The following is a 15,901-nucleotide window of genomic DNA, read 5'->3' as shown; positions in this document are numbered from 1 at the left end:
AGTTAAAAAACTGAATTGATGGTCACTCAGAGAAGTGTAAATAGACACTTCGACTTCAAGTGAATGTCATCATTTACTGTATGTCAAGCACGCGTTCTGCGTCTATTTTGTATTTTCAAACGATATGACAGGCACAAGCACATCAGCTGCAGTGTTTTCTCATTGTCTCTGAATCTCAATGTGTTCATTCTTCTGTCCCAACTTCCTTTTTTTTTCTCAAGTCATGCTGAACAGGAAACACACCCAACCATTTCACATCTTTGGTCAGCTCTAATACATATTGATAGAGCACAATAAAGCCCTGCAGCCTCTTCTGGGTCCCTCTCACAGTGAGTAATTACTAGAACAGCTTTGTAGAGTTCAATCTACACAGTTTCAGGATGTTGCTTGACCTCAGAATGTCTTCCTTGGATCAGATGAAGCTGATGGGCCTTATTGATCTTACTCTCATATTGATCCTGGTGTCTTATTCAAAAGGTGGGTGACTTATTGAGTCGATATGTTTGTTTTACATGTTATCTTATGAAGTATGCACTTTGATACATATTCATTCTGGTTTGATTTTGAACCTATAGGTCAAAGCTGGAATATTAGTGTCCCCAGATATATCCCTACAACCTTGGGTTCAAACGTGACCATAGGATGCACGTTTACTGTTCCGCCGAAAAGCCGCACTGAAAGTGTTCAGGTTTACTGGAAGAAGCCCGAGAGAAGCAAATTTAATACCTTTGACAAGGACCCAAATGCGTATGTTTTTCACCCAAATGACACATTTGTGCTGGAGAAGTACAGAGGAAAGACAAAGCTCATTGGAAATAAGAGCAAAGGAGACTGCTCACTCACGATCTATAACATCAAGGATAATGTACCAAACATCTATGTGAGAGTTATTGCAAAGGGGGACAACTATAGTTTTAAAGCTAATTTTGTCTCCATTTCTGTGTCTGGTAAGAATTTACATTTTTTTATAGGTCATGAATCAAATTGAATAAATGGAAATGAAATCAAAACTTTACATGTTTCTCCCACAGGTGTTCCAACAATCAAAATGCCAGGTATCCTGTCAAGCTTTTATTCTCTCATACGCTTTGTTTCTATACTCCTCAATTTGCAAATAGGTGGTTAAATATTTCTATTTCGATGTCAGAAAAAGTAAAATAGAATGATAATGAGAACTGATTTCTTTTTTTTCTTTTTTTAGATATCCATCAAACAATTCCCACTTTGCAAACATCAACAAGTACGTTTATACAGTTTGATATTTAATGTCTAAATCTGTAATTCGGTTTCCTTTAATAATAAGATTACTGTCCTTGTGTAGTTTTCTCCCAGGATACAATACCACAAAGGCATATGGCCATCTATGGACCAATTGTTGCAATTGTGATCTTTATTGTTGTCGTTGGAATAGTCTTTGGCATTAAACACAAAAGGTAACTTTATTTTTAACTAATTTTGAATGTTTTTTTCACGACTGATTGTAATGTTTTTCTTACGTAAATCTTCTGCAGACACCTTTCATTTAAAAAATGTGTTTTGCTTAATGTCACTTCACTTTGATATTTGACCCTCGCTGGTTGACTTTGACATCTGAAGGCCTTTTTCACACTTACATTTAAAAGAGAAAAGTTTCTTGCTCATCTTCAATCTGAGTTTAAGGCAAGCGCAACTGATCCAAAGCAGAGTATTTTCATGTCATAAAACATGTCTGGAGGGGGGCTTTAAATGTGTCGTGATAATAATTCTAGAAAGGATAATATCTTTTTCACTATTTTCACAGGTCAAAATCTTTAACCAGGGAAGATTCTGTATATTATGCAAATTTTAGCCGAGAAAACAAATTGAAAAGGTTTGTTGATACAATTGTGAAATCAAATGATGAAGTTTGCATTGTTTGTTCTGTATGAGTGTGTATGTGGCACCAGATATGTGAACGTGAATGTGAAACTGATTTTCTTTCTCTGAATTTGGAATCCAACCTGTGTTTTTGTTTGTTTGACTTTTTAAGAGAAGTATCTTGCAAAAAACAAGAGAACATAACACTTTCCAAAGAGAAGGACATTGATGATCCTGTCTACATCAACATTGAGGTACAATACCATAGTTGGATTTGAATATACTAAGAATATACAAAAAACGTAGCCCAATATATAATCCAACGTCTGTCTTTGCAGGCCCCTCCAAGTCAGATGGGTCAAAACACGAATCACACAGAAAATGTATATGGAAATGTGGATTATTCAAAAGAGTAGAAGAGCTGCTTCTCACAAATCCATTTGGAACGTCATTTTAAATGGTATTTCTGTATCCTGCATGTGTGAACATTGTTTTTGTTATCACGAGTAAGAAAGGACTCACAGCATCCAAAGCATTTTATGAGATAAAGACTACATGCCATTAATAAAAACGAATAACAACCACAATGAGCTCACCTCAAGAGATGAAAAATGGCCACTATGTACGACTGTTTGTCTCTTTCAGTCTGGGTGTCATGTACGTAGATGGGAGACCTTATACGTGTCTGTTTCCACGGGCCAATTTCTCAGTGACAAATAGACGCTATTTATTCCTATAATTACTTATTAGAATATTCAAGTTTTTAAAATTGTTTTATCTTTTGTTTATTAAAGTGAATACATAACCATTGATAATGTTTATTATTGCTCAGAACCTGGGCTTCAAATGTGTCCCCTTGCCCAGTGTGACCTGCTTGATATTCACATTGTAATGCTGGGCTCTTTCCCTTTCATAACCAAGTGTGAAACAGCAGAAGATATCAAGTATTTCATTTGCAACACCTTATGACTGTAGGTCTGTGTTCTGTGGAATATTTTTCATGTAATCTGCTATATTCAACTGCACAGCTACAACTTCACTTGACACATTTTGGGTTCAGTGAAATGATATGTTGCATTTCTTTCTCGTCTTTCTCAATATGTTTGCCAATTCATGTCCTGTGTCATCACGGCAGGAGCTGAAACTTCTGTTTTCTGATTCAATCTCCTATTTAGAAATGAAGTTATTATGTGTAATGCCATTTCATTTCGAAATTTAATATAGAATAAGAACTGTAACAAACAATAAAAGGTTAAACGTGGGTGTCATTGCTTGTCCACAGTGTTGTACATTTATTAAGCAATCGTCATATTCCGATTAGATTCCGCTGAGGATGAGCCTTTCTCGACCTTGGTTGTATCAGTGTGCGGAGCTGGCTTATCATCACCGCAGAGAGTCTCTTGTTCTCGGAAATTGGTTTTACATTGAATTTATACTGCAATTTCTCATATGTGGCAAAGCAAACTAATCAAATGCTCATGCAATACTTTAAAATAATGTATTACAAGATGTTCAACTGCTCCTACATTCCCTTGTTGAAATCTTTGCATCCTTGTAGGTGAATTCTATTCATAGAAGTACATTTATTTATTTTCTCGTTTACAAACTTATTAGACGTGCAACTAAAATACCAGTTACACATTCACCAGCTATTAAAAACACAGAATATGCCATTTCTTCTTTGTGAGGTGTGACCACAAAACACTGACTGATAAAGAGCTAATAAAGGACATGTGGTAAAGTAAAACATACATCTTGTAACTCATTTAAGATCTCCTAACAGGTTTTGGGTTGGCTGTCAGCGGTCGACTCGAGGGCCGCAAGTTTGTGTGATTTCACTTCCTGTGAGTTTTTGCTGTATTAAAGTATTTTTTTTGCATCTGCCCTTCTTGGTTCTGCATTTGGGTGAGTCTCTACTGCTCACTAAAAACATCAGTGATAGTCTTTAAAATCTTATAAAACAGCCCTTTTCATTTTTCTTGTGTTATCAAATCGACAGTGAGACCAAATGTAGCGTCTGTGCTTTACTGGAACCTCTTTCTGTATTCATATTCAAAAGTAGAAACAGAAGTAACACAGTAATCATAGATTGCAACAACATCCGCCTCCTGGGCTTCTGCTGTAAAACATTTGGTAACACTTTACATTTTAAAGGTTAAAGCTGGACTATAAATATCGCAGACTAACAACACTGTGCATATCTCCACTAAGAGAAGGTGCATTCAACGGATTCAGAGGTGAGGGAATTGTTGGTGCAAAAATACAACAAGCAGTTTGATGTGTCTTTTATTGCCTGATGACCTTTTTTTACACTTTAGATTTCTCTTCCTCATCAGTGATGGAGCTGAAGTTGTGGTTGTCCTTTCTGTTGTTACATGGTGAGTCATTAAACATTCTTTTGCATGAAATACTGTATCTTACACTGAATGCTAAATCAATACTCTCTCTCGTTTTCAGTAATCCATGTCCAGTCTTCTTCCGGCCAATGGTTAGCAAACGTACCAGCAAGGATTCCTGTCGTGCAGGGCTCCTGTGTGGTGATTCCCTGCAGCTTCAACTACCCCAGGCCCACCTCAAAGCAGATCCTGAACAGGTGGAAAGGGTTCTGGAAGGACGGGAAAAAGTTTGTCTCAACCACTATCCCCAAATGGAAACTAGCTGAGGAATACAGAAGACGAACCACGTTTTTGGGAGATCTGGCAGCACGCAACTGCAGCATGCTGCTGGATGGTGTCAGGAACACTGATGTCGGCCCTTTCTACTTCAGGATTGAAATGCCACACTACACAAGCTACTCCTACACAATGAATCCAGTACACATTGATGTTTTACGTGAGTATATATACGTTGAATACTTTAATAATTTCAAAGGCAACACACAAAGATGTTTTGGAAACATTTTGAATCACGTTATGTTCTTTTTAAACTCGGCAGGCAAACCGACGCCTCCATCTCTGTCTGCGGAGGTGAAAGCAAAAGTAACTGCCTACTGCTCTGTGACTCACCCCTGCCCAACGAATGCCCCCGAATTTTCCTGGAGCCAATCTGGAACCGCCAGCCGCCGGTCAAAGAAGCTGAATACTTGGCAGTGGAAGACGATATCAACCCTGACCTTTCGCCTTCGACCCACTACCTCCAACCAGACTCTGAACTGCACGGTGCGGTACAGAGGAGGCAAGCAGGCGACGAGCTCGATGATTCTGCCAATATGACGTGAGCCCGGTGTGAATATCGCCCTTTCAGTCTGCACGCCAAATGAATGCACGTGTGAATAAGTTTCACATCTATACTTTTAATGACTCTCAGCTGCTACATTTGTACACATTTAATTTCCATACAGATGTTGAGCTGAAAAATAAGTAGTTCCCTGATGTGGTATGAAGACAGAGATACTGTTGGACCAAAGGAGAACTATAAGTCTACACTCTGAATTAAGAAACACAATCACTCAGTTGACACTTCACTGCACACTGTAATGTAATTTGAAAGACCTGAAATGTGTCACTCTCATGATCAGTTGTTTACTTTAGTAATGCTTAACCGTTTAAGGCTTATTTCCATATGATTTACTGTGTTTTATTAAAATCAAATACCAAATAAATTAGTAACTGTATGATTGTGTAAAAGAAAGAAGGGTATGAAGGAGAAAGATGCCCTTGTGAATGTCAGTATGAACAGTATGAACATGAACATAAATAAATGTGTATATTTAAAAAAAATATTATTTCTACTAAGTTTAAATGACAGGAAACCTTTTTTATAACAACTTACCATTTTCTAAAAACTCTCACTGTTATTAAAAGCATCACCAAAATCCCGCCTGCTCCAGAAGCGATGACAATATAAAGATTCTGCTTCTTACCTGTCCAAACAGAAACCATGTGATGTCATTGTTTCTCTTCATCAACATACAATGTATGCCTCTTGTCTGGAGGTGTATGTCATGCACTTTTGGAAATAAAATAAAAATCGTCCTCACTGTTAACAGGTAAAGCAAGTGTTAGGTTGGCTTTGCCAAGCGTGTTGTTTGCCATGTATAATACAACACAGTTTTGTGAGAATATGTAATCAATGTAGTTAATAAAAAAACTTGATTTTATGATTGGTTGATGTGTATTTTTTTATTATTTCAGATGATACAATGTTTCAGGGCACCTACAGTATATGAGGTTCAACATTCAAGGGAGTAAAGACAACAAATCAACAGGCAATATTTTAATTTCTTATGGGCTACTCTTCACAAATGTGTTTTTCTTTATCTGAATGCTAAAGATTGTTAAATTAGTTAGCATTAAGCTTTAAGCTGTTTTTTCCAGATTCCATTAATGGATTTTTTACACAGTAATATAATTCAGACTGCTTTAAAATGGGAAGATGCCTCTAATTCTTTTTTCCACATTTTTCTAAATATTACTACGCTTTTGAGGAAAACTGTTTGCGGTTATTGTTTATGATCATTTGAGGCAAAGCTTGTGCCGAGAATTGTGTAGTGTTGGGTGTTTCTGTGTTTGAAATGTGTGCTCACTTCAGTACCGTTATAGCACCAGAGACGGTGACCAGCTTCCCCTTTGCCTTCCTGTCTTTTTATTATTCACACACTTTGAAAGCCTCAAGGGGTTTTCCACATTGACCCGAGCACACACAGAACATGTTCACTGTGTAACTTCTTTTAGTTGAATAATGAGTGAATACAATCTGTGAGGCTGCGCGTACTCATACAACATCTGTGATGAGCACAGTGACCATGTTGCTTTTATAGCCGTGAATGAAAATTCAACACATAATGTACTTAAAAAAAATTAAAAAAAACATATATGTGAATCACAGAAAACTGAAGAAAATCACACATATATACAGAAGAAAGCATATTCATATTTGTACAGCTTTCTCGACTCACATCAGTTGGACAACAGCGGGACTGCATCTGTTCCTCCAATTCATTTAAGTTACATATTGCCATAGATTGCGTCATCCCAGTCACTCTGAAGGAAACAAAATCAACTCACTCTCTTTTCTCATTCATGGCAATATTGAATGAATGAATGAATGAAGAAAACTAGCATACCTCCATGTTGCCATATACAGGATCGTTGGAATAAATGCCAGCGCAATGTACATCATCGTAGTTCTTCTCTTTTCTGAGGTCAGAATACAGAAAACAAACGTGTTTTTATTACATTTACCAGATATAAACACACAGAAGATTATTTAAGGTTCACTTCCTCATTTTACATCATGAGGATTGTTTTGTTCAAACTGAGGTGAATGACTGAAACCTTTTAGTTGCACACTGAGGGAGCACCACATCTTTGTCTGCCTTCGTGCTGCTGATGGGAGGTGTTAGTGCATCCTCAGATCTCCCCCTGCTGGGAGAATAACGGCTTTTAATTTAGGAACCTGGAAACAACTATTGACACTATTGAAACCCAACAATGTTAAATACAAAATTCAACACATCTGTAAGCTGACTTTCTGCTCCCAAATGGTCAAAAGGATGTGCTTTGACTGTTATAGGACATATTCATACCCTTTATTAACAAATACCCCAACATAAATAAATGTGTATATTTAAAAAAATATTATTTCTACTAAGTTTAAATGACAGGAAACCTTTTTTATAACAACTTACCATTTTCTAAAAACTCTCACTGTTATTAAAAGCATCACCAAAATCCCGCCTGCTCCAGAAGCGATGACAATATAAAGATTCTGCTTCTTACCTGTCCAAACAGAAACCATGTGATGTCATTGTTTCTCTTCATCAACATACAATGTATGCCTCTTGTCTGGAGGTGTATGTCATGCACTTTTGGAAATAAAATAAAAATCGTCCTCACTGTTAACAGGTAAAGCAAGTGTTAGGTTGGCTTTGCCAAGCGTGTTGTTTGCCAGACAGTAAACAACCCAATAAGATCCAAGATCTGCCTTCAGAGTCCCGATCGTAACGGAGCCATGTTTCTCCACCTTGATGCTCGGCAGCACTCGGTCAGAAAGCACAAAATGGACCATACTGGCAGGCTGAGCCTCAGCAATGCACACGCACTTCACCATATCCCCCTCTGAGGAGCAGGAAGAGACCGTCTTAATCTCAGGCGCATCTGTAAACACAATAATGACATTATTTTGAGAGATTATTTAAAGAAAACGCTCTCCTTTATCATGACATTTCTCTGATTGTTTACTTACACAACACATTGAGCCGCAGAGGATTTGATTTGCCTTGTCCCACTGCATTAATGGCAGTACAGAACAGGGCTCCTGTGTGTCTGGAGACATTTGGCAGCGTGAAGACTTTCCCTTGATGCAGTTGAGCACCAGTTTCATTGTGCCACTGATAGCTGCTGGCAGGAGGGTGAGCGTCACTGGAGCATCTTAGTCGCACAGCTTCTCCCTCCTTCACATCGGACTTGTGCTCAATATTCACATTCACTGGGGCGTCTGCATGGAAACATGCAATTAACTGTTCATGATACCACGATGTAGTACATTTGGCAGATTTTGACAAAGTAATGTCAATAAAGCGCTGATGTCAATGCACATGAACAAGCACGATAATAAGAGTCTACAGCCACGCTAGCAGCTCTGTGAGGCTGTACATACAGAGGCAGCAGTGAAGCTGTCAAACGCTACCGTTAGCTTTGCAACACGCTCTCCATGACGATGCTAACATGCTGATGTTTAACAGGTATAATGTTGAGCGTGTTCAAAATAGTAGTGTTTGCATGTTAACATTTGATAATTAGCACAAAACACAGAGAATATCCGATCGGAATGTCATTAGTTTTGCAAGCGAGCGGTAATAAACCAAAGTATTGTAAAAAAAAAAAAAAATGGTTACAGGAAACTAAAAGTCTACAAAGTTATAACAATTGAAGCACATTTCTCCAATTCACCCAGTAGTTTTCCAGATTTCATGAAAAGAGTCAAGGGATCGCCAACATCAGTAGGATTTATCCTCCGGGGACCACGATTGACAGCACAAAATGTCATGGCAATACATAGATAATGAGATATTTGAGTCTTAAACCAAAATGGTGGACTGGCAGAGCTATTGCTAAAATAATATAATATCCTTTCATAGCAGCCATTTTCACTCGATACAAAGCAAGGAAACACCTGTCTTTACCCTGCTGTGACATGTCAAAATGGTTGGCGTAAAAAAGGAATTTACCTCAATAAAGCCGTTAGCTAGGTTTTCATTTGTGCATAGAAGATTCACAGAAGCAGACAACATTTGCTGTCCTTCATGCGTAACATTTATAGCATCAGTTCTTATAGCGGCCACTGCCATAAACACTTACGTTTTACTGTGAGGACCGTGTATGCTTTGTGGTGCTGCCCTCCCTTGTATGTCACGGTGCATTCTAAACACTTGTTGTGGTCAGTGCTGTTCGGGTGAAAGTTCAGAGTGGATGTCGCTGTCCACTGGCCATCGTCCAGCTGCTGTGATTGAAACTGTGCTTCTCCAGGGAGACTCCAGGTGAAGACAGGTGATGAAGTGGGGCAGGAGTGAGACACAGAGCAGGACGCAGACACGGTTTGACCCTCCGTTACCTCCTTCTTCACTGAGAAACGGATGGGATCTAGTTCCGCTGTAACAACAAGAAAGTTCATGATCGGCAGGTAGTTGAGGGTACTTTATCTACTGGGCTGTTTGTATAGCCTAACTTTGTTTACTTTGTGATCTGGCTTCACTGGTGAATCATCACTGAAGCACATGGTGCTTCCATGAATTTTGGAAGCACTTTAGTTGACCAAGATAAAAAAAATTCTACCAATACCCAACACATGATATTACTACTAAAGTTATAGCATAAAAAGAAAGGCATTTCCTGTTTTATTCTGGTGGTATTGACGGATTTTGCTCTGTTACTGTTTTACTTCGTCAATCCCATGTGCTGTCCCAATTCTGAACTTCATTTTAGTTGAACAAACAAAAATGTTCTCCTGATAAAACTCTAATTTACATTGTACTTTTGTCACAAAATCATTTTCAGTCTGATTTCAAGATTTAGACAAATAGAAGAGTGAGCCATGTGGGCACAGAATTTAACACAATTCTCAAAAGGGGTGCTACTCAATGTGTAATATATTATTTTAGAGAAATGAAACTTTTTCAACTGTTGTGATCAAAGTTATTAAAAGCAAGAGGAGACCAACCAGTTCCGATGGCACGAATAAGGAAGTTAGTGATTGCAACCTCAATAGCCACGGTTACCAACACAGTTGTATTGTCAGAGGACTTTGTTTGAGCTTAAAGTTGCAAATTAAGTTTTCGAACCCAACTGACCTTCGAGCTGAACATTGAAATATGTTGTAATAATTTCTTTGGAGACTTGGTATTTTACAGACACATCTGAAGTAGAACAAGTAACTGAATAACACAAGGAAAGTAACCAAAGGACTGATTCACTGATTGCAGCACAGTACGGTAATTCAAAAAAGGGATTTGTGTCAAAATGCAGGAATTAACTGTGTTGTAAGAGACGTCTGGTGAGAGTTGTAATTATTACTTACTAATCATTGTAATGGAGACAGCGTTCTCTCTGTAGGAAAACATGTCATAGTTTGCCATTTCAATCCTGAAATGAAAAGGCCCTCGGTCACTTTGTTCAAGGGGATCAATCTTCAGTGAACAGTTCTTGTGTCTGACGTCTCCCAGCAGCTCAGTCCGATTCCGATACTGCTGCATCCTTTTCGACTTGTCTGGGTGATAGATGAGCTGATGTGGCGCCTTGGACCACATCCCCGTGACCTCAGTGATCGTCTTGTCTGGATCTGGGTAGTTAAACGAGCAGGGGATCACCACACAGGATCCAGGCAGACCTTTAACTGAGGATGGCACCTTAATTGTCCAAGATGAGGCTTCCGTTTGAGTGACTGCTGCAGAGGAAAACGGGATAAAAGGAAACAAAAAACGAAGCAGAGAAGAGACGGACTTGCATGAAAAATACAAATTCATCTGAAAATCGAAATGTTGGCCTGAACAAAAAACATATTAAGACGTCAAAAAGAAATTAAGTTGACTGTAAGATAGTATAGCTGGCTTTACAGTGTAGAGAATGTGCCATACCTTTAAAGCAAAGGCACACTAAAAACATAGACCGTTTGACAGAATCCATCTCGCCGTCTGGGGGTCAGACCTGTGAATAAAGGGACAAATATTTCCAAGCTTGTCTGGTGCCACAGTCGTTTCCCTCTGCTGAGAGATGACTTGTCCAGTTTCCATTCCACTTTTGATACAGTGCACACACACACACACACACACACACACACACACACGCACAGACACACACTGCGCCACACACACATTTAGATTTGTGTCTCGTCAGTCATATATCGGGGGAAGTTTTTTGTATTAATCATCATTCTTATTATTTTGTATTTTTAGTGGTGGAACGAGCTCTCCACTGACATCAGGACAGCAGAAAGTCTCCACATCTTTTCCACAAAATATAAAACACATCTTTTCCAACTATACCTTGAATAATAATACATTTTCTGAAAAAAAGATTAGCACTTCAGTAGCACTTAAATGGCACTTATAGCATTTGGTAGTTTGGCTTTCTTTGTAATCATGGTTGAATGCACTTATTGTAAATCGCTTTGGATAAATATAATGTAATATTATTTCTGTTCTCCATCTTACATCAGCACCTTTGACTTTATCACAAGGTGTCATCCTGCTGCTCTCACTTCCTTCTTTGGAAATTCATTTCATTTTAGTATTCATGAAATGAAACTACACTTTTCTTTCAGTCGGGCTGGTTCCCCAAAAACAACCTTGTTCATGATTCTTTTAATTCTTCATTTGGTATTGATATAAAAAGCCTTACAGGCCCATCGACGGGCCGTTCGTTGAATTCAATGAGATAAGTTACCCTTTACTAAAGAAGATTATTACAACAGTGGGGTTGTAAAATGACTTAATTATGCATCACAGCATCACAGTGGGGTGTCCCATGTTTTAATGACTTTCTAATGACAGAACATGTTGGAGACATTTTCTAATATGTTGTAGTTTATTATTTCCCAAGAATAAAAAAAAGTGGTTGAACCCCAGAGAAGACCACAAAGTACAAAGACCCAATTTTGCAGAACAAATCAATCAAAAGGCTAAAACAGAATCAGCTGGATGGTTTAGTGCATGTTTCCAAAAAGCTTTCTTACAAACTTTATTTGCTTCAGAGAAATAAATCCAACACACCGTGAGAACAATGTGCTAAGACAAAATACAATCATTTGAAATCCATATGGTTCAAAGATAAGATAACAGTGTGGATTGAAAACAATGGCATGAAAACTCCTTGAAAGGTCGACAAACGTTTGTTTAAAGATATGAAGTTTGTTTTCTCACATACAAATAATATTACTCTACCTGACACCTTTGTGTGTTTCACAGATGCAGAAATGTTGAGATTGCCTTTGCACAGCTCAGCCTCGCTCAGTTTGATATTTGCTCAAATTGTAATTATCCGAAACTCTAAAAGCTTTTTTTACATCACATGCAATTGGTCCGTCAAGATCACTCCCCTGCAGAAAAAAAAGAATCCACTTAATTTCACACCAAAAAAAAAGATGATCATTTTAAATGTGCGCCGATGTCTCGCTTCCTAGTCAAATAGTTTCACACCCACAGTCTTGTGGTGAAGACCTCGCGTGTTGCAGTAGCATTACAGGGGCTGTTTGCAGTTTTCCCTTCAAACATCGCAACTCGACAGTGTCTTCTTGCTGAGTTGAAGAAGTAATTGCCCGCAGCGAATTCAGTCATTCATGAGGCTTGATCTCCAACAAAAGCAGGGTTCAGCATTTCGCCCCCATTTGGATAAAAGCTGTCGCTCTCTTGGAGACCGAGGTCCACGTAACGGATGCTGCGAGTGAGCTGGATCTTTTTCACAGATAAACTCTGCTTTGCTTTAAATCTCCAGAGAGCCTCCTCTCGTTGTGTCAAGACGTCCTCCAGCTTGACCGTGTCCTCTTTCGGACACCTCCAGGACAGTTTCTTGGGAGTAGGAGTGATGAAGCCAGTGGACACTGAGCTACCCATGATGGGAAATGTGCCTGAATTGGAAAAACTGTGAATTAAAAAGAAGAAAATATACCAAATGAATACATACATGAAAAATACAATGCTAAACTGTATCCACACACCGTTTGTTTTTACCTGGTAAGTAAAACAGGTCACAATGATGTCCCTCCTTTCCTCTGGTTTGTTTGCTGTCCCCAACGTTAAATGAGAGGTGGCCAGGCTCCTCCATTTTAAAGACAGTGCTGCAGGGCAGATTGAAGGCCTGATCTTGTCTGTCATCAAAGGAACAAATAAATTGTATCTCTCTGGATGACAATAAACACGGCAGTAACAATACAAGTTAATCACTGCTGATGAATGGTTCCTGTAAACAGTTTGCATCAATCAGTCAGCCAATCAATCACTGGCAAATTCCTTCAATCACAAAGCATGTATACATTTCATCAAGTTGTGTGTATTTATTGTAAGCTAGGTCTTGATCATCAGTGTTTCAGTTTGATTGCTTTTGTTTCAGGTTGCATCTTTATACTAAAGGTATACTAAGTATAATATAAAGTATGCTGGTAATATGAACTGTATAAGATAAAGTATACACATTGTAGCATTTGTTAATAGTCTTCTCCCAATTTTTCAGTTTCCCTTGAGAGGGTTCATGTCACTGTCGCCCCTATATGGAGTTTATTCTTCTTCTTCTTCTTGAGGCATCATAAATACATTTTTTGTTAAACTTGGAAAAGTCTCTAAATTCAGATGCATGTCATTTCTGTATGACAGACAAATTCCTCTGCAGTGAGCTTGGCTGTAACATCATTTTTCATTTTTCTGTGTTGTCATTGAGGAGAACCACAGCAATTCTTGAACTTTCCATCACACTTGTTGTCTAATTGAGTGGTTTCCTGTTGTTGTTTCACCCCCACCTTTCTATGACTTCAGCTCCTCTAGAGCAGTCTTAACACCACCATCTGGCCGACACCCCTGAATGATTACTGAGAGTGGATAGTTTGTACTAATCATCCACGGCACTTTGTACAAAAAATACATTGTCCCAAAAGGTTTCTCTGACAAAAAGAATAAGGTAGTTGAATAAAAAGTAAGTGCTATATATTTCATACCGATGATTAAAGTATGAATGAAAAAGATGTACAGTACATACCTCCTTGTGGAGGACAAAGGCATTGCCAATCAAACAATGATGAAGCAGTCACAACAGATTGAGTAAGAATCTAAATTTAATCTACAATAAGAGAGCGATTGGGATCAGATATTAGCTAGGAATGAATGAAATATGTATGTCTTAGGTGAAAGGACATCTGCTTCCACCTCTTAGTGCTCAAGTAAACCAGGCAAAGAGCTACAGAGAGTCCCTGATAAACAATAATGGTGCTCTACGTCTGCTGAAACTGTGTGTGAACATGTTTGTCAAAAATATATGAATGCAGCTTATGAAAAATGCATCTTTGAGTTCATTTTTAGCTCCTGACCATAGAAACCGTAGAAAAAGCTGAACAAAATAAGGAAGTACAGGTCACCAAATGATAATATCTCAAAAGATACAAATCCTTAAAATGCCTCCTGCCTTCAATCAGAACTGCCTAGAGTCATTTCAGCTGTTTATTGTTCTATAAAAATGTAATCCTTGACAACCCGCACTGATTGCAGACCATTTAGAGAAACATGCATATCTGTTGTATCTCATGCTCCTCGACAACAACAAAATCAGTTTTTCTCCCCTGTCTGGAAAGACAGTTCTACACACTAAATACACAACAAAATGCAAAAACTACCCAAGAATAACCTTTCACAGTGAAAAAAGGGAAGAAACCTTCAGGAGAGCAACAGAGGAGGATCCCTCTCCCCGGATGGACGGAAGCAATAGATGTCATGTGTACAGAATGAACAGCATTTACAAAGTTACATAAACACATTACATGAATATGACAATGTATGAATGGAACTCCAATCCATGAAACAGAAGGAGGTAGAGAGGAGGGGGGGCGGGGCATCAGCAGGGCCAACGCGGGAGGCCGGCTCACTAGGCAGGAAGCATCAGACACAGACAGGTCCAATGGACCTTATGAGATGTGAAGTCACAACGACTCCGGGGAGGAAGCAGAGTTAATAAGGTGCAATGGAGATATGTAAATTCATCCATAAGGAGAGAGAGAAGAGGAGATAGGTGCTCAGTGTATCCTAAAACATCCCCCAGCAGTCTATAAGCCTATAGCAGCATATCAAGGGGCTGGACCAGGGCAAACCTGATTCAGCCCTAACTATAAGCGCTATTAAAGAGGAAAGTCTTAAGTCTACTCTTAAATGAGTATCCTCAGGGTGGGAGAGGAGAGCAGTGTCCTGCATTGTGCGCCATATGTGTGCCTCGGCTCCTCCCACCCTGACCCTGAATGGTGTACCTGCAAAAGAGGTGATGACGGACACGCGGGTATCTGATGGGATTTGGGAAAGGACAGTAGAGCCTGGCTCGTAAAAGAGGAGGACCAGAGTGTGAAGTGTACTGTTAGTCACCGTGGTGGTCAGAAAGTCACAAGTGAGCTCAAGCTGAGTGTTGAATGTGAGTACAGTGTTTGACAATATTGATTGAATTAAAATGAAATGTTTAGATTTAAACCTCACTATCACATTTCTACTCAGGTCCATATGATATCACAATGGCTGAGTGTAAGAAAAATAATTATATTGGTCTTTCATTTAAGCTTGCTTTATTTAAAGATGCAATGTGTTAGATACGGCCCAAAAACAAACCATCCACTCCCATATGACAGTTGGGAGCCGGTGTGGGAAGCCACACACCTAGAAGCTCATCTCCTCATCATGGGAGAACGGCATTTTGTGTGGCGCATGCTTGGAGTGAGGTATGGATCCATATATTTATTCAGTGACCTTTTATTGGGCATCACGTTGAAAGGAAATTGACTTTAAGCGTGATCGTATTCCTTCAATCAAACATACAGCGGTGCTCGTTACAGACACACTTGAAGGAGATCTGCACTCCGAGGCCACGTCTAGTCGTTTAGTTTTCTC

The 15,901-nt window shown here is 38.9% G+C and overlaps 3 protein-coding genes across 10 annotated transcripts; 2 read left to right on the top strand and 1 right to left on the bottom strand.

Annotated features, from left to right (window-relative positions):
* Positions 1-199: 199 nt before the first annotated feature.
* On the top strand, positions 200-3,097 carry LOC117745169. 4 transcript variants are annotated; one of them, XM_034553283.1, is made up of 9 exons: positions 204-329; positions 417-477; positions 576-947; positions 1,032-1,055; positions 1,202-1,240; positions 1,322-1,433; positions 1,781-1,849; positions 2,009-2,090; positions 2,175-3,097. In XM_034553283.1, exons 2-9 carry the CDS (start codon positions 417-419, stop codon positions 2,250-2,252), a joined length of 837 nt encoding a protein of 278 aa, XP_034409174.1. In that variant the 5' UTR covers positions 204-329; the 3' UTR covers positions 2,253-3,097. The 4 variants fall into 4 exon arrangements, with proteins under 4 accessions (XP_034409176.1, XP_034409174.1, XP_034409175.1 ...); XM_034553285.1 differs by lacking the exon at positions 576-947 and having other exon boundaries at positions 200-329; XM_034553282.1 differs by having other exon boundaries at positions 255-477.
* A 116-nt stretch (positions 3,098-3,213) lies between these two features.
* Positions 3,214-5,935, top strand: LOC117745170 (sialic acid-binding Ig-like lectin 14). Its single transcript, XM_034553286.1, has 4 exons — positions 3,214-4,073; positions 4,155-4,214; positions 4,294-4,668; positions 4,771-5,935. Exons 2-4 carry the CDS (start codon positions 4,175-4,177, stop codon positions 5,046-5,048), a joined length of 693 nt encoding a protein of 230 aa, XP_034409177.1. The 5' UTR covers positions 3,214-4,073; positions 4,155-4,174; the 3' UTR covers positions 5,049-5,935.
* On the bottom strand, positions 5,608-14,740 carry LOC117745168 (myelin-associated glycoprotein-like). Of its 5 annotated transcripts, XM_034553277.1 has the most exons (13): positions 14,688-14,740; positions 13,001-13,137; positions 12,215-12,911; positions 10,910-10,979; positions 10,354-10,719; positions 9,138-9,428; positions 8,023-8,274; positions 7,674-7,934; positions 7,466-7,556; positions 7,113-7,202; positions 6,902-6,974; positions 6,734-6,818; positions 5,608-5,698 (listed from the first exon to the last, which is right to left on the bottom strand). In XM_034553277.1, exons 4-12 carry the CDS (start codon positions 10,956-10,958, stop codon positions 6,783-6,785), a joined length of 1,509 nt encoding a protein of 502 aa, XP_034409168.1. In that variant the 5' UTR covers positions 10,959-10,979; positions 12,215-12,911; positions 13,001-13,137; positions 14,688-14,740; the 3' UTR covers positions 5,608-5,698; positions 6,734-6,782. The 5 variants fall into 5 exon arrangements, with proteins under 5 accessions (XP_034409168.1, XP_034409170.1, XP_034409169.1 ...); XM_034553279.1 differs by lacking the exon at positions 14,688-14,740 and having other exon boundaries at positions 10,354-10,716; positions 13,001-13,644; XM_034553278.1 differs by lacking the exon at positions 14,688-14,740 and having other exon boundaries at positions 12,215-12,897; positions 13,001-13,644.
* Positions 14,741-15,901: the final 1,161 nt, after the last annotated feature.

This window comes from Cyclopterus lumpus, chromosome 16 (genome assembly GCF_009769545.1).
Source record: "Cyclopterus lumpus isolate fCycLum1 chromosome 16, fCycLum1.pri, whole genome shotgun sequence".
NCBI classification, from domain to species: Eukaryota; Metazoa; Chordata; class Actinopteri; order Perciformes; family Cyclopteridae; genus Cyclopterus; species Cyclopterus lumpus.
The sequence above is the reverse complement of the archived record's forward strand: the minus strand, read 5'-3'. Positions and strand labels throughout refer to the sequence as shown.

What these genes read in the sequence shown, in the direction of transcription:
- LOC117745169 (XM_034553282.1), top strand. Translation starts at nt 381, where the DNA reads ATGTTGCTTGACCTCAGAATGTCTTCCTTGGATCAGATGAAGCTGATG. An exon ending in CCTGGTGTCTTATTCAAAAG is followed by an intron (nt 478 to 575) that starts GTGGGTGACTTA and finishes TTGAACCTATAG; the next exon opens with GTCAAAGCTGGAATATTAGT. An exon ending in TTTGGCATTAAACACAAAAG is followed by an intron (nt 1,434 to 1,780) that starts GTAACTTTATTT and finishes CTATTTTCACAG; the next exon opens with GTCAAAATCTTTAACCAGGG.
- LOC117745170 (XM_034553286.1), top strand. Translation starts at nt 4,175, where the DNA reads ATGGAGCTGAAGTTGTGGTTGTCCTTTCTGTTGTTACATG. An exon ending in GTCCTTTCTGTTGTTACATG is followed by an intron (nt 4,215 to 4,293) that starts GTGAGTCATTAA and finishes TCTCGTTTTCAG; the next exon opens with TAATCCATGTCCAGTCTTCT. An exon ending in AGTACACATTGATGTTTTAC is followed by an intron (nt 4,669 to 4,770) that starts GTGAGTATATAT and finishes TAAACTCGGCAG; the next exon opens with GCAAACCGACGCCTCCATCT.
- LOC117745168 (XM_034553277.1), bottom strand. Translation starts at nt 10,958, where the DNA reads ATGGATTCTGTCAAACGGTCTATGTTTTTAGTGTGCCTTTGCTTTAAA. An exon ending in TCTGCGGCTCAATGTGTTGT is followed by an intron (nt 7,935 to 8,022) that starts GTAAGTAAACAA and finishes TTGTGTTTACAG; the next exon opens with ATGCGCCTGAGATTAAGACG. An exon ending in GTGAGAGTTTTTAGAAAATG is followed by an intron (nt 7,203 to 7,465) that starts GTAAGTTGTTAT and finishes TTATTCTCCCAG; the next exon opens with CAGGGGGAGATCTGAGGATG.